Source organism: Schistocerca piceifrons, chromosome 2, assembly GCF_021461385.2.
Source record: "Schistocerca piceifrons isolate TAMUIC-IGC-003096 chromosome 2, iqSchPice1.1, whole genome shotgun sequence".
In the NCBI taxonomy this organism is placed as follows: Eukaryota; Metazoa; Arthropoda; class Insecta; order Orthoptera; family Acrididae; genus Schistocerca; species Schistocerca piceifrons.
The window spans coordinates 118,417,269-118,440,426 of record NC_060139.1 but is presented as its reverse complement, the minus strand read 5'-3'; the positions used below and the strand labels follow the sequence as shown (position 1 = coordinate 118,440,426).

Below are 23,158 nucleotides of genomic sequence, written 5' to 3'. Positions count from 1 at the left end.
GTGGAGAAAAATTGTGTCACAAAATTTAAACCCTGGATAGCTGATGTCAATAAGAACCAAATTACTAATGTTGTGTAGGTCGACAAAGCACAGTTTTTAAACTACGGAAACTTGGCACCACGAGCTCTGATTGGCTGCAGGATCACCCTGTTGCCTGATCCTCTGGACAATGCATGACTGTGAATACTTTGCCTGCCAGAGATGTTGATGTATCCAAGGCGGCCTGAATGCTCAGTGGTAGCGTGCCAGCCTTCTACTCTGGTGGTGAATCCGCCAGGGTCCTGACAGATCCATTGTAGTTTCATGATAAGATGTACTGGGAACAAACCCATCAACAGCTGTTAGTTTAAATACAGAAAGTCTTTTACAAACGATTTTGGCCCTGAAAAGGGCACTTCTTTTTTTTTTTTTTTTTTTTTTTACTTAAAGTAGGTGCTCTAACTGGTGACCCTCTGACATGACACAATCTTGGTGATGTCAAACGGTGTTTTGCCAAACTCTTTCAAGGATTCCTGGCATTGCCCTGATGTGATTGGCAGCACTGACAGCCATAGCATTACCCATCAACCGATGAACGGCAACAGGGCAATCCCACGGTCAATTGGAGCACGTGGGGCCAAGTTTGTGTAGTTTAAAAATAGTGCATTGTTGACCAACAAAACATTGATAATTTTGGTTCTTACTGGCATCACCTATCCAGGGTTAAATTTTTGTGACACGATTTATCTCCACCCTGTGTATATATATATATATATATAAGCTATATGTAAACTAAATGAGCTATAAAAAAGACACTGCCAAAATTAAATTCACAATTTATTTTGTGGCAAGGATAATGTTTTGATACATCATTAAATATCTGTATGAAACAAAGTAAGAAATAAGCTCTTCAATTTATTAATTCATGTATCTTCACCCTTTTTGTTTTGGGAAGTGGTAGCGTACGGGCTTATGCTTGGATCCATCATACTAGCATTGTTAAAAATATGTATTTTAACAGTTCATTAAAGGTATTACAAAAAGTTTTTAGAAAAAGAATATTTATTTGCATGGTTATTAGTTCAACTCCTATCTGCTCATCATTTCAGTCATCGCCGAGATCCGGCATCAAGAGGTTCAGTGCAGACAAGAATAATTAACACCCTTTCTGGAAGAGTGTTCCTGCATCAACATTGTGACCCTCAAGACTAAACACAATGGAATTAATGTGAAGGTAATGGCCCAGACTGGATAGGTACCTAGTGAACTTGGTTTACTCATACAAAAAATATTGTGCTTCATGTGCTTAAAACTTTATAGACAAATCGACAATTTGAATGGTTGTGGTGATTATTTGGTACCACATACTACTGCAACCAGCAGTATATAATGGAAATTATGTTTACTGACCTTGCATGTAATGGTACTCAAGGTCTGTTGATACCGTTATCACTTAATGTTAACCTATGGTTGTGCACAGATTCACAAATTACCTTCAAAATTTTCTTGACTATTCTATCCAATCAATTTTTCCAATTACTAAGGCACTTCTTAATCCATTTGCACATCCCTATTCAGAGCTCATACTGATATTCTGTGAAACACAAATTTTCTCAACATTTTACAACTCTGGTGGATGTGATGCCCTAAGGGAGTTTAATACACTCCTGGAAATGGAAAAAAGAACACACTGACACCGGTGTGTCAGACCCACCATACTTGCTCCGGACACTGCGAGAGGGCTGTACAAGCAATGATCACACGCACGGCACAGCGGACACACCAGGAACCGCGGTGTTGGCCGTCGAATGGCGCTAGCTGCGCAGCATTTGTGCACCGCCGCCGTCAGTGTCAGCCAGTTTGCCATGGCATACGGAGCTCCATCGCAGTCTTTAACACTGGTAGCATGCCGCGACAGCGTGGACGTGAACCGTATGTGCAGTTGACGGACTTTGAGCGAGGGCGTATAGTGGGCATGCGGGAGGCCGTGTGGACGTACCGCTGAATTGCTCAACACGTGGGGCGTGAGGTCTCCACAGCACATTGATGTTGTCACCAGTGGTCGGCGGAAGGTGCCCGTCGACCTGGGACCAGACCGCAGCGACGCATGGATGCACGCAAAGACCGTAGGATCCTACGCAGTGCCGTAGGGGACCGCACCGCCACTTCCCAGCAAATTAGGGACACTGTTGCTCCTGGGGTATCGGCGAGGACCATTCGCAACCGTCTCCATGAAGCTGGGCTACGGTCCCGCACACCTTTAGGCCATCTTCCGCTCACGCCCCAACATCGTGCAGCCCGCCTCCAGTGGTGTCGCGACAGGCGTGAGTGGAGGGACGAATGGAGACGTGTCGTCTTCAGCGATGAGAGTCGCTTCTGCCTTGGTGCCAATGATATTCGTATGCGTGTTTGGCGCCGTGTAGGTGAGCGCCACAATCAGGACTGCATACGACCGAGGCACACAGGGCCAACACCCGGCATCATGGTGTGGGGAGCGATCTCCTACACTGGCCGTACACCACTGGTGATCGTCGAGGGGACACTGAATAGTGCACGGTACATCCAAACCGTCATCGAACCCATCGTTCTACCATTCCTAGACCGGCAAAGAAACTTGCTGTTCCAACAGGACAATGCACGTCCGCATGTATCCCGTGCCACCCAACGTGCTCTAGAGGGTGTAAGTCAACTACCCTGGCCAGCAAGATCTCCGGATCTGTCCCCCATTGAGCATGTTTGGGACTGGATGAAGCGTTGTCTCACGCGGTCTGCACGTCCAGCACGAACGCTGGTCCAACTGAGGTGCCAGGTGGAAATGGCATGGCAAGCCGTTCCACAGGACTACATCCAGCATCTCTACGATCGTCTCCATGGGAGAATAGCAGCCTGCATTGCTGCGAAAGGTGGATATACACTGTACTAGTGCCGACATTGTGCATGCTCTGTTGCCTGTGTCTATGTGCCTGTGGTTCTGTCAGTGTGATCATGTGATGTATCTGACTCCAGGAATGTGTCAATAAAGTTTCCCCTTCCTGGGACAATGAATTCACGGTGTTCTTATTTCAATTTCCAGGAGTGTAGTTTGAGTACGGGACGCCAAATATCATTCAAATTGAAACCACCATCCTAGTTTATTAGGTTTTCTGACATCTTTATTGACAGACTTCTTAATTGTGTGTGCTGTCCTTAGGTTAGTTAGGTTTAACTAGTTCTAAGTTCTAAGGGACTAATGACCTCAGAAGTTGAATCCCATAGTGCTCAGAGCCATTTGAACCATTTGAACCTTAATTGTGCTGCCCCTGAAACTAGGCATTTGCACCACAATACTGATCACATTGATTTCATTTCATGATTATCTTCAAGTCACTGCTCAGCAATGGTTTAGTTGCTTGGTTGTTTTAGTAGAGTACGTCACAGAGTTCTTTGCATCTCTCCTCGACTATTCTGGTAGTCTCTCCCAAGTAAGACAAGCCACATTTGAATGGATATCAGTTCAAAACCCAGCAATCAGAGGCCTAGATCAACTTTGTAATGTTAAAAAATCCTTATAATCTTAATTGAGGGTGTGAAATACACTGGATACCATGTTTCCATGGTCTACCAATCTTTCTGGACATTGGGCCAGCATAAGGTAAGTATGTGCTGTTTGGCTTCTCTTCATCAGTCTCAGTCTCAACCTCTTTCTCAGGCATTCTGGATATTGCCTGCATCACTCATTCAATTTGATGATCTCTGTACCCATTCGTTTGGAACATTATTTATAGGTACTGTAATTGTTTGGTGAGGCTCTCCTTGTCTGAATGTGGTCGAGCTCTACAGACCAAGATCTGTAGCACCAAATTTCTTTGTGAAGGATGGTGATGGATCAAGGCATGGAGATAAGAGTTGGAAGATGCCAAGAGAATCTGCATTTCACAGAATATTAGTGAGACCTCTGAAAAACAAAAGAGTATCAAAGGAACACTGGGCATCAGGAATCAAACTCAACTATAAACAGCAGTGTGAGACCAACAATAGCTCACAGACAGGTTGGCCTCCAGGCAGTAAATACACGGCACCTGTAGAAGACAGTGGGTTGGTCATCAAAATATTTTGTACAAAAGGGAGAGAACAGCTCAGGAGAACACCCGGAAGCTCATTATTGATGTATCAGTATGTTGGCTGACATTTACAGGAGAAAGTCCATTTCAAGAGATGCATGTTGAGTCAGTTTACTAAGACTGAAAATGAACATTGCCTGACTTATTTTGTGACATTATTTGACAATTACATGCACCCTGTTGATTTATTAAACACAGTGAACAGATAGTTTCAACAAACTGCAAGTGACCCCCAGAAATGATAGCCAAGCTGGAGCAATGTCCTTCATATACAGCATGAAAACTCCATTGTATTGTTGTCACATTCAAGACCACTGAAACTTATCATTTAGGAACATCTTCTCGTTGTATTTATAGTGGTATGATTCTGTCCTGAATCACTTAATGAGAGGGGCAAAAATCATATATTTTGCTGAAGAATGGCAGTGGAACCAATTCTCTAGGCTATCAGTACACTTTTATATACAATATCAAAGTTGTAAATTCTTTATTGGGATGTCTTTTATATGACAGTACTACCACAGTGACAGGGGCAACTAAAATTGTACTGGTGAAACATTTCTCAGATTTTGCAAAGATATATGCATTACGAACTTAAAAAATAGTAAAAACAGTCTCCTACCTCCAGGGAACAACTCTGTTATCTTTTTGTTTGTCTTGTTCTCTACCCACTCATTGATTTTTACTCTAGATTTCTCTGTTTCATTGATAAAATCAACTTCTTCAGCTTCAGCGAAAAATTTTGCAGCAGATGCTCTGAACTCTTCTTTAATTGGAAAACTTGCTTGTGCATAAACCTTGTTGGCTACTTCAAGCACTGTGTCATCAGACCCCTATAAAGAACATCAATTGTCTATACAGCCACAATGAACTAACAAACAGATGAACAAAAAGAAATGAAGTAACTATATTGATTTTAGCAATTTTCAAATATATCAAAGGGAGCGCTGTTTTAATTTAATCACAAATAGGCAGTAACTATGTGTAATAAATAAAAGGTATTTCACAGGAGAAGGAGTTCAAAGTTCACAAACTTTGGGATTTAGCAGATAGCAAAATTAAAAATTGCAAGACAAATCTTGTTGGAACCAGATTTATTGCATACAAAAGGAAAAGGCATAACTAGGTGAGCTGTTAGGAATGCTAGAACTGATATCAAAACATGTGAGGAGCAAGGAAGAATGTCGAGCAAAGAGCATTGTAGAAGTTATTAAAATCCTTGATATTTAGGTTACTGGTTAACCATGTGTTCTGTAAAAAATACTCACAACAAATTTTTGAAATGGAATGTCATTTATAGAAATGTATACAAATACAGGTGATTCTACGTCTACATCTACGCTCTGCAAACCATTGTGAGGTGCAGGACAGAGTGTACGTCCCATTGTAACCCAGTTATTAGGGTTTCTTCCTGTTCCATTCACATACGGAGCACAGGAGGAATGATTGTTTCAATGTCTCTGTGGATACAGTAATTATTCTAATCTTATCCTCACAATTCCCATGCGAGCGAAACAAAGGGGGTTGTAGTATATTCCTAGAGTAATCATTTAAAGCCAGTACTTCCATGGGGTGTAATTGCATAGGCCTCTGCAGCCAGAGTCAGTCGACATAAAAGTTTTCTGGGTATGGTACTGCATCATAATGTATAAAACTACTGTTGCTCCAGAAAAACCAACATTTCGGCCACGGTTGCAGCGGCCTTCTTCTTGGTCTAATGGTCGACCCAGATGAATATCACTGCAATCGTGGCCAAAATGTTGGTTTTTTCCAGCAGCAGTAGTTTTGTACATTATGACACAGTACCATACCCAGAAAACTTTTATGTCGGCTTTCTTGGGATAGTTTACATCTGTCTTCAAGAGTCTGTCATTTTTGTTCTTTCTGTGTCTTTGTGATGCTCTCCCTATTATAACAGACAATTACTTGTAATAGCATGAATTCTTGTTTACTGTAGAACGGCTGAAGAATACTAAACATTAATGCAAGAAATACTGCTTAACAGATAGAGAGATTTGTTATATAAAATTTTCTTGATGAGCATTTTGTTTAAAGTGGTATTAGGTCGAGATTTTATCAGGGAAGTAATTGACAGGCAAATAGAGATCTTAGGAATCTGCAGATGATCTACTTATGTCAACTGCAGCCAGATTACAATGATGTTAAAGATGAAACGTCAAATGTAGTGTAATAATTTCATCACAATGTACTCACAACACGATCTGTGAGCATTTCTACTTCCTGCACTGTTGTGAGGGATTTCCTGATATATCATGTAAAAAAAAAAAAGAGAGAGAGAGAGAGAGAGAGAGAGAGAGAGAGAGAGAGAGAGAAAATATGTTTACTAAACAGCAATCTATTGCTTGAAGGACACTGTAACTATTATTTTATTACATTAGTGATTTTCTTCATTTATTTTCATTTCAGTCCTTACATATCAAGAACTACACTACTGGCCATTAAAATTGCTACACCAAGATGAAATGCAGATGATAAATGGGTATACATTGGACAAATGTATTAAACTAGAACTGACATATGATTACATTTTCACGCAATTTGGGTGCATAGATCCTGATAAATCAGTACCCAGAACAACCACCTCTGGCCATAATAACAGCCTTGATACGCCTTGCCATCAAGTGAAACAGAGCTAGGATGGCGTGTATACATACAGCTGCCCATGCAGCTTCAACATGATACCACAGTTCATCAAAAGTAGTGAGTGGCATATTGTGATGAGTCAGTTGCTTGGTCACCATTGACCAGACGTTTTCAATTGGTGAGAGATCTGGAGAATGTGCTGGCCAGGGCAGCAGTCGAACATTTTCTGTATCCAGAAAGGCCCATACAGCACTTGCAACATGCGGTCATTCATTATACTGCTGAAATCTAGGGTTTTGCAGGGATCAAATGAAGGGTAGAGTCAAGGGTCGTAACACATATGAAATGTAACGTCCACTGTTCAAAATGCCGTCAATGCAAACAAGAGGTGACCAAGACGTGTAACCAATGGCACCCCATACCATCATGCCAGGTGATACGCCAGTATGGCAATGACGAATACGTGTTTCTAATGTGCCTTCATGATGCTGTAAAGAGAACCTGGATTCATCCGAAAAAATTACATTTTGCCATTCGTACACCCAGGTTTGTTGTTAAGTACACCACCGCAGGTGCTCCTGTCTCTGATGCAGAGTCAAGGGAAACCGCAGCCATGGTCTCTGAGCTGATAGTCCACACTGCTGCAAACGTCATCGAACTGTTCATGCAGATGGTCATTGTCTTGCAAACGTACCCATTTGTTGACTCAGGGATCGAGGCGTGGCTGCACGATCCGTTACAGCCATGTGGATAAGATGCCTGTCATCTCAACTACTAGTGATACGAGGCCATTGGGATCCAGCACGGCGTTCCATATTACCCTCCTGAAACCACCGATTCCATATTCTGCTAACAGTCATTGGATCTCGACCAACGTGAGCAGCAATGTCGCGATACGATAAACCGCAATCGTGATAGGCTGCAATCCGACCTTCATCAAGGTCGAAAACGTGATGGTATGCACTTCTCCTCCCTACACGAGGCATCACAACAATGTTTCACCAGGCAACGCTGGTCAATTGCTGTTTGTGTATAAGAAACAGGGTTGGAAACTTTCCTCATGTCAGCACATTGTAGGTGTTGCCACCGGCGACAACCTTGTGTGCATGCTCTGAAAATTTAATCATTTGCATATCACAGCATCTTCTTCCTGTCAGTTAAATTTCGATTCTGTAGCACATCATCTTCATGGTGTAGCAATTTTAATGGCCAGTAGTGTATTTTGAAGAAAAAATCTGTTTCAGTGGCATTTGTGATTTCCAAGTTTGTCTATCATATGTACCAAAAGCCAGTATATTAGTGAGATAGGAAGACATTATACACAATCTGTGGGTCACCCCAAACAATCCAGTCTAAAATAATGGAGAAACAGAGGGTCTAGTGTAGCAATCATCAACCTGTGCACTGTTGCAATTTTGCATGCTGTGAATGACCACATGGACAATGTGGATTTGTTTTGTAGTTAATGGCAAGGAGGACAGTTGTGGGAAACTTCATTTCTAGTGTCTACCTTTATGGCTTTGGAGCAATTCCATTTAAGATGTTAGCCAGCCTACATAAGCAGTCATAACCTTGAAGCTCAACAAAGGCATCTTACACTTAGCAGCGATTTTTGTGTTTCCAACCTGTTTGTATTATATTGCGACATTTTTATACAGTTTATAAAAGGAATAAGCTATGGAAAAGTTTTAAAACTTCTCAAGTGGAAGCCAAAAGCAAGAACTTGCTGACAACAAGAAGTAAAATGATAATGAAGATAGGAAAATACAACAATATCTACTTAGATTTGGTTTCACATCCACTGTTGTGAACAACAAAGGGAGTTCATAGTGTATTTTGTGTTTGAAAGTACTTTCTGTTGAATGTATGTTAGCTAGCTAATTAAAGTGTCATTTAGAAAGTGTTCATTAGAATGACATGGTCAAACCAAGATACATTTTTTTTTCTACAGAATGAGTCAAATGAAAGAACAAAAATAATCATTTTCTAAGCAAGTGAAAATCTTGAATGAAGCACTTTTAATAACCTATTATGCAGCTTACTGAGTAGTAAAATGTAAGAAACCCTATATGGTTGCAGAAGAACTAATTCTACAATGTGCTAGTTGCATGGTGTTCATTATGTTTGGAGAGTCCATGGCAAAACACCTTTTTCCTAACCTTTCATCTGAAATTACAATTAGTCATCAAATTCAAGAATTAGGAGATGATCTTCATGAACAAATTATAGAAAAAATCAAAGAAGGCCGTTCTGCTTTGTAACTTGATGAAGCTGCATCAATAGAGGTGCTCATATACAAGGTGCATTCAAGTTCTAAGGCCTCCGATTTTTTTTCTCCGGACTGCAAAGAGATAGAAACATGCGCGTTGTTTTAAAATGAGGCCGCGTTCATTGTCAATACATCCCAGAGATGGCAGCACCGTACAGCAGATGGAATTTTACCACCAGTGGCGAGAATGAGAACTGTTTTAAATACTTAAAATGGCGACATTTTCCTTACTTGAACAGCGTGCAATCATTCGTTTTCTGAATTTGCGTGGTGTGAAACCAATTGAAATTCATCGACAGTTGAAGGAGACATGTCGTGATGGAGTTATGGATGTGTCAAAAGTGCATTCATGGGTGCAACAGTTTAATGAAGGCAGAACATCATGTGACAACAAACTGAAACAACCGCAGGCTCACACAAGCCGGTCTGACGACATGATCGAGAAAGTGGAGAGAATTGTTTTGGGGGATCGCCAAATGACTGTTGAACAGATCGCCTCCAGAGTTGGCATTTCTGTGGGTTCTGGCACACAGTCCTGCATGACGACCTGAAATTGCGAAAAGTGTCATCCAGGTGGGTGCCACGAATGCTGACAGACGACCACATGGCTGCCCGTGTGGTATGTTGCCAAGCAATGTTGACGCGCAACGACAGCATGAATGGGACTTTCTTTTCGTTGTTTGTGACAATGGATGAGACGTGGTTGCCATTTTTCAATCCAGAAACAAAGCGCCAGTCAACTCAATGGAAGCACACAGATTCACCGCCACCAAAAAAATTTCGGGTAACCGCCAGTGCTGAAAAAATGATGGTGTCCATGTTCTGGGACAGCGAGGGTGTAATCCTTACCCATTGCGTTGCAAAGGGCACTACAGTAACAGGTGCATCCTACGAAAATGTTTTGAAAAACAAATTCCTTCCTGCACTGCAACAAAAATGTCCGGGAAGGGCTGCGCGTGTGCTGTTTCACCAAGACAATGCACCCGCACATCGAGCTAACGTTACGCAACAGTTTCTTCGTGATAACTACTTTGAAGTGATTCCTCATGCTCCCTACTCACCTGACCTGGCTCCTAGTGACTTTTGGCTTTTTACAACAATGAAAGACACTCTCTGTGGCTGCACATTCACCAGCCGTGCTGCTATTGCCTCAGTGATTTTCCAGTGGTCAAAACAGACTCCTAAAAAAGCCTTCGTCACTGCCATGGAATCATGGCATCAGCATTGTGAAAAATGTGTACGTCTGCAGGGCGATTACGTCAAGAAGTAACGCCAGTTTCATCAATTTCGGGTGAGTAGTTAATTAGAAAAAAAATCGGAGGCCTTAGAATTTGAATGCACCTCGTAATTTTCTATGGGTGATTTGTTGATGAAAAAAGTAATTAAATGATGAAAGATCGTCTATTTTTCTATGGAAATAAATGCAGGGATGACAGGCAAGGATTTGTTTGAAATAATGGGCAACTTCATGAAATAAAACAGATTAACTGGGATCACTGTGTTGGTGTGTGTACTGCTGGTGTGCAATCCATGTTGAGTGGTCTGTAAGCACTTATCTGTGGAAAAGCTCTTGTTATTATGTGATTCCATTGCATTATCCATAGAGAAGCACTTGCTTTGCAACATCTGAGTGTTGATCTGAATCAAATACTATTAACTGTAAAATGTGGTGAGCTTTACCAAAACTTGTATCCAGAAGCCTAGATTTTTTGGAACAAATGTGTCATGCAGGGGCGGCACAACTTGGATAAGAAAGAAAGAAAGAGAAATCTATACAAACTGTACATAAAACATTGTTTCAGAGTATGTATTTTCTGATTTGAAGTGGCACATTTCGCCACGCGCTCTTTTGCAGTAGGTTTTTGAAGCTTGGAGCCAACTGCAGATTGGCACCATCTGCCCTCATAAGGGCTGTGTGAAAGGCTCAGCCATTGGTTTCTACATGCTTCTTATGACAGAGGTAGTGCCACAACTAGTCTGGCTTAAAGCTTCACGTTCTTTCTGCCAGAGAGCAGTAAAGTGCAGGACCTGTAGAAGCACGATCTGACATCTAGCGATCACATTAGCATACATCGGGGCACAGATTTCTTGTAATCCAGTTTTACAATCTTTATGCAAGATAGTGCTAATGCATTAATAAATGCTGGTTAATGTTTAATTAAATTGAATACAGAAATAATGCATTTAAATATTGTTATAAATAGCTATATGTAATTTGAATATAATTATGCCCTTAGATTTTGAAACTAAGAGCCATTATTTCAATATTGGTTATATTTCACAACAGCAGGGCTATTGCTACAGAACAAAACAAACTAACGCATTCACCACCAATTGAACATCTATTTTCCAAACAAAGGTGTAGTATTTCTGTTTATACTCATTATGTTCGTGTATTACAGTTCTGTACAAACACATTGTAGTTATTGCGAGGTCAGGTAACTGACTGTATACAGCTGTCTGCATAGTGTTATCTGTAAGGAAAAATTCAGCTGATTGTGAAAACAGAAAACATGAACAAAGTAAATGAGTTATTAAAAATGCCATTTAGGGACAAGACTCTCAGATAAAAAACACTGGGTAGGCCACTCCCGCATCGGAATCCGTAGCAGCAAACAAAAAATCGATGGATTTGTGGTTGTGAAGAAAGCAACACTGTTTTTTTGTTTTCCTTGTGTGTTATTTGGGGGAGATGTTAATTGGTATAAGACCGGAATAACTGATATTGGCTTATATGGTCTAACATGAAAGTTCATGAAATGCCAAGTGACACATGAATAATGTGCTTAGTCTTTCATCTCTAGACAAAACCAACATTCAGCATAAATTCACAATATAGACAAACAATTGACAGCCACAACAAATGTGTAGAAAAGAATAGATATATACTGAATTTAATTATAGACTGTATTCGGTTCTGTGGTGCTTTGGAACTGGCTCTCGGGGGCCATGATGAATCTGATGCCTCTCAAAATATGGTGGTTTTTCGTGAGCTAATTCAGTTCAGTGCAGAACTGGATAAACATTTTCAAGTTCACCTCATTCAAGCATCAGTGTTCAAAGACATTTCTAAGACTGTTCAGAAGGAACTACTGCAATGTACAATGGAAAAGTATCATGATGAAGTTCATAAAGAAATAAAAGGTGCCAATTATGTTGCTATAATCATGGATGAAATCACAGATGTGTCTTGAGAATTTCAATTGGTTATTGTTTTGCGTTATGTTGATGAGGGAAAACCTATTGCAAGATTTTGGAACTTTGTCAATCCAGAAAGTCAGCATGCTCATTCTATAGCTGAGAGTATTCTGAAAGATATTGAACAATTAATTGGCGATGATCAAGCATACCTAATAGCTCAGAGTGACAATGATGCAAATGTTGTGAGAGGCAAGTCGAACAGGGTTCAGAAATTAAAGACAAATATCCAATTGCAAACTACGTCCATTGTTATGCACTTCAGTTCAACCTTATGTCTATGGCAGCCTCTGTCAATCGCAACGCCCACATCTGTTTTGCATAGCTTTCAGGTAATTCTTCTTTCTTTTCTAACTCGCCACAGAAATCAAAAGTGTCTCAAAGCATTATTCTAAAAAGCTTGCCCCGTGTTTGTGGCGAGATGGAATTATCACTCACAAGTAGTAAAATATGTTTTTGAAAACAGGGAAAAACTTTATTACTGTTATGGAATTCACTGAAACAAGTGAGGGTATAGAACTATCTTCTACTGTTGTAAAAGCTGGTTCATACAAACAAAGACTGCAAGATAATGAATTCATTTTCTGGCTATCATTTTTCTGTAAGATAATGCCTCATGCAGATATACTTCTTAATCAGCTTCAGAAGAAGATAACCGAACCCACCACAGCAATGCAAGACAACCAGAACATTGAAGTAGTAATGCTGCAAAATGTCAGAGATGACATTGACTCCATTGTTAATGAGATTAGTTTCAAAAATGATGCTCATAAAAAAATAGATGCTTTGGAAGTGTGCAATGTCATCCTTTCTTAAATAAAATTACATTTCCAATTCACTGGACACCTCATTTCAGCCAACATATTTGATGTAAATCAGTTTGACAAATACATCACAGATTTTCCTGACAAATACCTTGAAATTAGAGACACATACATTTCTGGGAAAAAGAAAGTTGAAGGGTGAGCTTCAAGTCTTCTGTGCTAGACCTGAATTGAGAACAGTTGCATTTCTTTTGCTGATTGTAGAGAATTAACTTTGTGACACATTCGACAAGACTGTTAAAGCTTTGAAACTGCTAATCAAGACGCCAATCTCGACATCAGAAGCTGAGCGGTGCTTTTCAATGCTCAAGAGAATTAAAATGTTCCTACGAAACACCATAAAAGAAGAATGACTGAGTGCTTTAGGGCTGCTATCCTGTGAAAAGTCATTTGTGTGTAAAATTGAACATTTCAGTCTGAGATGGCAGATTTATTTGCCAGCGAGAAGGAGCAACAAATCGATTTACAATATCATTCCTACTAATTATTTTGAAGCTGTCTTCCCGAAATCATGGAGTTGCTGCTTTTGGTGAGTACAATGCTTTTAGTTTTAAATGTTGGTAATTTGATTAAATTTGCTTCACAAAATCCAGATTACACGTTCGACAAATTTATACATGCTCTGTTATTTCTTGTACTGACACTCATGTTGTAGCAGACACTTTTCTGGTAGTCAGCCACAAACATAAAACAAACATGGAGCTCTGATTGTTGTGGGGAGAAGAGTGGAGAGGGGGACAAGCCAAGCTTCCCTCTCACAGAGCTGGCAGCCTATGTCCATTTTCTTTGCTCCTGGTAAGGCAGAACCGATGTAATAATGTACATATGGATCACTGATTCCATCTGGTTTTGTCAGTGTCACATTCGAACCCTGTGACAGAGCAAGATTGCTCTTTATTTCAAAATAAGGAAAGGAAATAGCATCCAAGCAGAACTCAAAGCAAAGCAGAGCACATAAACCATTTGCTAACAGCTAGAGTGCAATTTTTAGCTGAGGTTGGTGGTGTCGTTACATGGTGGTTCAGGTTACATTGATATCTTAAACAATTATACATCAAAACACCCTCTGCTTATGACTGCCACTTTACAGTGACTGAACATATCCAGTGAGGAGTGAAGAATTGTGCTGTTGATGTTGTTGTTGTGGTCTTCAGTCCTGAGACTGGTTTGCTGCAGCTCTCTATGCTACGTTATGCTGTGCAAGCTTCTTCATCTCCCAGTACCTACTGCAACCTACGTCCTTCTGAATCTGCTTAGTGTATTCATCTCTTGGTCTCCCTCTACGATTTTTACCCTCCACACTGGCCTCCAATACAAAGTTGGTGATCCCTTGATGCCTCAGAACATGTCCTACCAACCGATCACTTCTTCTAGTCAAATTGTGCCACGAACTCCTCTTCTCCCCAATTCTATTCAATACCTCCCCATTAGTTATGTGATCTACCCAGCTAATCTTGAGCATTCTTCTGTAGCACCACATTTCAAAAGCTTCTATTCTCTTCCTGTCAAAACTTTTTATCGTCCATGTTTCACTTCCATACATGGCTACACTCCATACAAATACTTTTAGAAACGGCTTCCTCACACTTAAATCTTTTAAGTTTCCTTTAATTTACGTCTATGTTCACAAACTTTTTGTTAACAGTTATATCTGTACTCGATGTTAACAAATTTCTCTTCTTCAGAAATGCTTTCTTTGCCATTGCCAGTGTACATTTTATATCCTCTCTACTTCCCCCAGCAAGACGTCATTTAATTCAACTACATTCCATTAGCCTCGTTTTGCTCTTGTGGATGTTCATCTTATATCATCATTTCAAGACACTGTCCATTCTGTTTAACTGCTCTTTCAAGTCCTTTGCTGTCTCTGACAGAATTATAATTATAATGCAAATAACAAATCTTAAGGTTTTTATTTCTTCTACTTGGATTTTAATTCCTACTCCAAATTTTTCTTTTGTTTCCTTTACTGCTTCCTCAATAAACAGATTGAATAATGTTGGGTATAGGCAACAATACTGTCTCACTCCCTTCTCAACCACTGCTTCCATTTCAGGTCCCTCAACTCTTATAATTGCCATCTGGTTTCTATACAAATTGTAAATAGCCTTTCGCTCCCTGTATTTAACAACTGTCACCTGCAGAATTTGAGAGAGAGTTTCCAGTCAACATTGTCAAAAGCTTTCTCTAAGTTTACCAATGCTAGAAACATCAGTTCGCCTTTCCTTAACCTATCTTCTAAGATAAGTCATAGGGTCACTATTGCCTCGTGTGTTCTTACATTTCTACAGAATCCAAAATGGTCTTCCCCAAGGTCGGCTTCTATCAGTTTTTCCATTTGTCTGTAAAGAATTTGTGTTAGTATTTTGCAGTCATGACTTATTAAACTTAAAGTCTGGTTACTTTCAACCTGTCAGCACCTGCTTTAACTTATAGTTTGGTTACTTTCAACCTGTCAGTACCTGCTTTCTTTGGAATTGAAATTATTATATTCTTCTTCTTGTCTGAGGATATTTCGCTTGTGTCGTACATCTTGATCATCAAATGGAAGAGTTTTGTCACGACTAGCTCTCCCTCGACTGTCAGTAGTTCTAACAGAATGTTGTCTACTCCCAGGGCCTTGTTTCAACTTTGGTCTTTCAGTGCTCTGTCAAATTCTACACAAAGTATCATATCTTCCATATCATATTCATCTACAACGTCTCCATTTCCATAATATAGCCCTCAAGTACATTGCCCTTGTATAGACCCTTTATATACTTCTTCCACCTTTCTGCTTTCTCTTTTTTGCTTAGGACTGGTTTCCCATCAGAGCTCTTGATTTTCATACAGGCAGTTCTCTTTTCTCCAAATGTCTCTTTAATTTTCCCGTAGGCAGCATCTATCTTACCCCTAGTGATATATGCTTCTACGTCCTTACTTTTGTCCACTAGTCATTCCTGCTTAGTGATTTTGCACTTCCTGTCAATCTCATTTTTTAGAGATTTGTATTTCTTATTGCCTACTTCATTTACTGCATTTTTATATTTTCTCCTTTGACCAATTAAGTTCAATATCTCTTGTGTTAGCCAAAGATTTCTACTAGCTCTCATTTTTTTACCTACTTGATCCTCTGCTGACTTCACTTTGTTCTTGTCAATCATACGCTAATGCTCCCTCTAAAACTCTTTGCAACCTCTGGTTCTTTCAGTTTATTCAGGTCCCATCTCCTTAAATGTGAGGGATTAACAAAAAGTTTTGACTCGGCTGAGGAGTTTTTGGTACGGAGAATGCCAGAAGTAATTTTGGATGGCCCCAGGGAAGTGTTTGGGACCCTTGCTGTTCATGTTATATATTAATTATCTTGCAGACAATATTAATAGCACCAACAGATTTTTTGCAGATGATTTAGTTATCTATAATGAAGTATTATATGAAGAAGGTTGTAGAATATTGTGTCAGATCTGAAAAAGATTTCAAAGCAGTGCAAAAATTGTCAACTTGCCTTACATGTAAAACTGTGGACTTCACAAAATGAAAAACATAGTATCCTATGACTATAACATTAATGAGTCACAGTTGGAATTCATCAACTCATACATATACCTTAGTGTGACAATTAATAGGGATATGAAATGGAACAATCACACAATCTCAGATGTAGACAAAGCAGATGGAAGACTTCAGTTCTTTGGTGCAATACTAGGGACATGCAATCATTCTACAAAGGAAACTGCATACAAAACACTCGTGCAACCTGTCCTTGAATATTACTCAACCTTGTGGAATCCTTTACAAAATAGGACGCCGATACAAAGAAGGGCAGCATGAATGCTCACAAGTTTGTCTGAGCTATGGGAGAGTGTTATAAAGATGTTAAAAGAACTAAACTGGCGTATGCTTGAAGATTTACACAAACTATTCCATGAAAACCTACTTGGAAAGTTTTAGAACCAACTTTAAGTGATGAATTTAGGAACACATCACAACCCCTTAAATATCACTCCCACTGGGATCATGAAGACAAGTTTAGACTGGTTACAGTTTGCACAGAGTCATTCAAGCATTTGTTCTTCCTATGCTCCTTATGGGGAAGGAACGGAAAGAAGTCCTAGTAACTGGTACAATGGAATGCACCCTCTTATACTGCACTTCACTCTAGTTTGCATAGTACAGATGTTGATGTAGACGTAGATCCACAAAGAACCCCCATATCCACAGTGTTGCCCCAGTCTGTGTGCAGTCTTTTGGTAGGCACTCAGGTTGGACATCGACAGTGATAGAGGCCACGCATGTTGCAGTCATGTACAAAGTGACCACCAAATATGCAACTTTCTGGCACCAATGTATCCATCTCTATCCAGAATGGCTGCACCAACTAATGTTGCCATCTACACCACTGCCTCTGTCACATCCAGACATTGCACCAGTGGTAGATATATCACTCTCCACCCATTCAGACATAGCTCAGATGCTGCTATCATACCCAAATGCACTAAATGCCTTCGGGACACCAGGGAAATCACAACTGGCCACTTTGACCCTTGTGCGATTTGACTGTGCTGGTAAAGTATGTCACAGATGATGGCATGTACTCATTGTCAATAATCCATGGTGGCTGTCAGAGCAGACTCAGATGCCCTTGAAGAGGTGGGCTGGATAGTACCATCAGGGAGTGCTGCATAGCTTTTCTTGTCGCCTAGACTGTGGTAGCGGCCCCTTATTAGTTAGAGGACCCACACCACCGACACGCAAGATGGGCTGCCAACCTCCTTTCAGGAGTACGGAGAGAAAAATCACCAGCGCATATAAACACTAAGAGGCTTTCCAAATAAAAACAGAACTACTTTTCCAGACAATATGTGACAGTGTTCCACCAAACGGAACTCATATGACTCATGCACCACTCTGATGACCTGGCTTTATAAGCACGCACGGACAGTCAGACCAGCAGTATTTACGTGCTGTTGGGCAACAGCTCCAGCCATTACTTATGCCGGCCCTAGTATTGTATACAGTCCCTGTAGCATTGTAGTAGCATGTTGTATTTTGTAACTGGTATAGTACATTTTGTTCCATTGTCTTGTTTCCTTATCTGGCTTGCCACCCCAAGAATTGTGGGGTTTTCTTGTTGTTCTTGGATTTAAAACTCAATGTATGCCAAGAAGGAGTTTTCCTTTAATTATAATAAAGTGTGTTCAAATTGACTGTTAGTTCTTTCCTGCCAACCACAGGACACTACAGTTACTGGTGATGAGGATAAAACTTCCGTTTTCGAATGTAATGGCCTCCACCAAGGAACTTCTTTAGTAAGTGATGGAAACTCTATGGCAGATTCAGGCAGCGCTCACGTGTTCAGAATTTTGCCCTCACTCGCCAGCATTGCAAGAGGTAGGTCATAGAGTTGATTCCATTGCAGAAGCATTGAACACTTTGCACGTGGCTGCAGCGATGTTTCTGGCTTTCGATAGGTCTGTTGAACCACGGTCAAATTATGTCAAATGGTTGGAACAACATTTACTGGCACATGGGATCCACAATGAAAATCGAATTCAGGCTTTTTTTTATCAACAGTTTGTACACAGATGCACCGTTTAATTCAACAACTTAACCTTGAGCAGTCCTCTCATGATCTCTCATTTACCCATATTAAGGGTTACCTTTTTGAGTACTCTGATGCACAAATACACATCACTGTCACCCCTCAGACTTTCTGTTCTTGTTGAAGGTCCCAAGGTCAGACGTATCGGGAATGGATTATGAGGCTCCAGGGTCTCTCCCGTGATTGTTAATTCCGGTGCGCCAATGTTGCTTGCAATCATTCTTATGTCTCTTTGTTTATTCACAACATGGTGATGTTTCACACACCAGATGGGGGTCTCTGGGCTGATATTTTGAAGCTACAGGATCCGTCCCTCGACACCAGTCTGCTGATCATTCGTGCATTTGAACAGTCTCACCAGCTACAACCACCACGTCTTGATCCACCTGTTTTTGAGACTCACCAGTTGCTTAGTGCCAAGTGGGAGTCTTGTCAATCTGCTGGCCTTTTCTGTGAGAGGAAGTCTTTCACCTAGCTTCCATATCACAGTAGTGTGTCAGGCTTCACAGAAATATCATGTAGATGTCATGCTTCCTGCAGACACACGGGCTTGTCACAAATCATCACCTCAGGGCCTGGAAGCCTTGCATACCATTGACAGCCAAGTATTCTCCATTATTCCCCAGTCAGGTGCCTGTTTTCTCCTTACGCTGGAGGTTGTGCATATTCTGGTGGTCTTCCAAATTAACACGGCATCATCCGTTTCTACTGTGGATGGTGCCACTTACCAACACTTGGGCTTGCTGGTTTTATCCTCGTACACTCGTACCTTGTGCAGTTTCCATAATCACTGTATATCAATCGATGGCGTTTTTCTCCACTCAAATCTCTTACAACGGTCGTTCCTTCACCGCTCAGTTTTTGGTGGTCGGATACCTTGGCGCTACTAACCTTCTGGACGTGGACATTTTTGGTCATCTGGGTTTATCAGTGCAGGGTGTGGTACAGGCGGTGCCGTTTTCTTCATCAGATACCCTCCTTGCCCCGTTGCTCAGCAAATACAAAACTTGGGTCTCATCCTCCACACCAGGGGTGAAGGGTTTCACTGCACACGTTCAGTTTCTTCCCTCTGCTGTTCCTCATTGTTTTTAAGGCCCGCATGGTCCCCATTCCTCTCGAAGAAAGGCACCAGGTGGAACTTCGCCACTTACAAGATGAAGGCGTCCTTTCTCCCATAGTGCACAGTTGCTAGGCGATGCCTATCGTCATAGTTGAGAAGCTGAATGGTGCTTTACGCATCATGCGTGATTTTAACTTCACAGTCAAGTCTCAGTCCATCATTGATGCATATCCTGTCCCATCGGTGGATGACACGCTCACACGTCTTGCGGGCTCGACCGTTTTTGCCAAAATTGATTTGCACGATGCTTATTTGCAGTTGCTGTTGGATTAGGAATCGCAGCAGATCCTAGTGATCAATACCCCGTGTGGCCTTTTCCAGTGAAACCACCTTCCGTTTGGCATTGCCAGTGCTCCCGCCATTTTACAATGTTATTTGGAACACCTCAAAAGCCATGTGCCTGTGAGACCAATTATTTGGACGATGTCATCGTCGGTGGCTCATCTGCAGTGGACCTCGTGGACAAGCTGGATTGGCTGTTTCAGATTTTTTCTGAGGCTAACCTGCATTGCTGGAAAGTAAAGTTTGACTTTTTTGCACAAGAGGTCACTTACCTCGGGTTCACAATTGATTCCCATGGCCTACACACCTCTAAGGAATATGTCGAGGTGATTCAAAACCTCCCTCCTCCCTCCAATGTGAAGCGACAGCATACCATCCTTGGTCAAATCAACTATAATCGTTGGTTTATACCCCACGCTGCCTCAATTTTGGCACCCCTGACAGGGTTATTGTGCAAGGGTGCATGTTGGCTTTGGGAGAGGGTGTGTGAGCAGGCTTTCATATGTCTCAAATCAGTTCTCTCCCACCCTCCTTGTCTGACCACTTACGATCCTTCCCTGCCCCTCATCATCTCCAATGATGCCTCAGACTATGGCCTGGGTGCGGGCCTCCTGCAAGTGGTCGATGGCGTTGAGAGGCCCGTGGCCAAAAAATTGACTGACAGTCGAACCAAATACAGTCAAATTGAAAAGGAAGCTTTGGCGCTGGTTTTCGTCCTGACGAAATTCTAAAGTTTCGTGGATAGTCGTAATTTCACTCTGAAGACCAACCACAAACCTTTGGGTGCACCTGGGTGCTGCAGTGTCTACCCAGACAGCATGCCGCCTTCAGCGCTGGGCACTCTTCCTGGCTACGTTCGACTTTGATATTGTCTATCGTACCTCTGAACAGCACACAAACACCGATTTTTTGCCTTGCCTGCCTGCTAGGGGAGACCATGAGTCTGATGCCTCCCCCTTGGTTTGTTTCCATGTGGAATCAGATGTGGACCTAGCTCTAGATGCATTTCCATTGGATGCCGATGCAGTCTGGTGGGCCACTGCTCAGGATTGGACACTGCAAGCTCCCTGCTGCCAAATTGCTGCGGGTTTTCCAACCAGCAATTGTAGCACCCACGATTCAGAGTTCCAGCATTTTTGGGATCATTGGCACAGTCTCTTTTTCCATAGTAGCATCATCCCTTTGCATAGTGACTCTGACATTCCATGGGTGGTCATAATGAATCTGTTGTGCTGCTGTGTCCTTGACCTCCTCCACGCTGGCCACTGGGGCATCATCTTCACTGAACAGCTGCCACACTGACATCTTTATTGGGGCGGTTGGGACAAAGACAGCCTCCCTCATGTCATCCTGCACCATGTGCCAAACATGTCAGGCAGCACCCCCATTTATTTCAGTATTTTTTGTGGCTGGATGGAGCTGCTCCGTGAGAATGTCTCCATTTGGATTTCTCCACAGGTCCGTTTCATGGTTCCCCGTGGTTCATACTGATCAAGTCTGGGTCATGATACCCTTATGTCTCCCAATTGATGAACAATACTTCTGTTGAGACCATCAAAATTCTCCGGCGCCTCTTTACTGTCGTGGGACTCCCCAAAATGGTCCACAGTGTAAGCAATTCTGTACTGCCAATTAAATTTCCCTCATCCGGCCGTCCCTTTTCACCCAATGTCAAACAGTCAGGCAGAATGTTTTGTGGGAACATTCAAGGCCTGCCTCAATAAGCTGCTGATATATCACCTACTGGAGGAGGCCGTGCTTTCCTTTTTGGCTACATATGAGACCGCCCTCCATGCCGGTAAAAGTCCAGTGGAGATATTTCATGGTCGACCATTCCGCTCTCCCTTATCTGTTCTGGTTTTTGAGGCTTCTCACCCTCCTGCCCACACACCGGTGCACTCCTTTCATGTCAGGCAGGAGGTCTGGGTGCAAATCTTCTCTCATCCACGGACGCACTGAGCACCTGTGGTCATCACCAAGTTCTGCAGCCACATGATGGCATCTCTCCGGTGAGCCAATGGTTCCACCACCAGCTGGCATATCAACCACCTCTGCCCCCTTCCGGTGGACCACAACACCCCGGGGAGCTGTCAGTGCCTATCGCCACCTGTCCTGTGGTGGAATCTCCACTTCTGCCTCTGCCTCAGCCGCTGTCTCCGCTGCCAGCTGCTAGTGCTGCATCGCCACCTCCCACCCCTGCCAGCCACAAACCCATGGAGGTTGACCAGGACGCTCCTACTCCTATTGACATTTGTGGTGCTGTGCAAATTATTTTTTTGTGACTCATGTAGTACTACGCCAAATTGGCTTTATAAGCATGCCAGGACAGTCAGACCGGCAGTGTTTACCTACTGTTGGGCAACAGCTCCAGCCAGTACTTACACTGGCCCTAGCATTGTATACACTCCCCATAGAATTGTAGTAGCATGTTGTATTTTGTAATCGGTTGAGTAGATTTTGGCCAGTATTTTCTTCCATTGTCTTGTTTCCTTATGTGGTTTACCTCCCCAAGAGTTATGGGGATATTTTGGTGTGCTTGTGTTTAAAACTTAGTGTATGCCAAGAAGGCATTTTTCTTTAATTACAATAAAGTGTGTTCAAATTGACTGTTAGTTCTTCCCTGTCGACTGCAGGAGACTGCGTATACTTCACAATGGATCCAGTAGACAGATCACTGACCCCGATCACCACCCTCCATCACCTCAAATAAGGCATAAATGGAACACTTCTGTCCCTGCAGACCTATTTCAATAATAAAGGGTGTAATATTGTAGGATATCAATACTGACAATCCATCAGAGCTCATGGAAGCAGCGTAACTATGTTGTGTGCCATTACATTAGACAAGCTGCAGCCACCAGTCTCAAGGTAGGAACAAGGGCAACCATGGTATACATGAGCAAGTTTATGTTATGATATAACTTACTGCCAACACACTTCTGGTTGGATCTTCTCACTGCTATAGTCATTATATTTAGACACTGGGTATTAACTCTGTTTAATGGACTTATGTATGTGCTGCTTTTGGGACTTTGGCTTTGTATCAGACATTTCTCAGATGTGTACCAGATAGTGCCCACTGGCACCATATTAATCAATTCTCACGGTTGTAGCTTTACCTCCGTGTCTAATGCTGTACTCACAGTTCTTGTATTAAATGTGGACTGTAGTTTATTCATCTCATACAGGGGCAGTGGCAAG

At 41.8% G+C, this 23,158-nt stretch overlaps 1 protein-coding gene across 1 annotated transcript in view; it reads right to left on the bottom strand.

Moving 5' to 3' along the window:
• Positions 1-23,158, bottom strand: part of LOC124777683 (serpin B6-like) — a 241,290-nt gene that overhangs the window by 135,088 nt on the left and 83,044 nt on the right. The window contains exon 4 of the mRNA XM_047253160.1: positions 4,702-4,912. Coding sequence (XP_047109116.1) covers positions 4,702-4,912 — 211 coding nt within the window. The remainder of the gene's footprint in view (positions 1-4,701; positions 4,913-23,158) is intronic.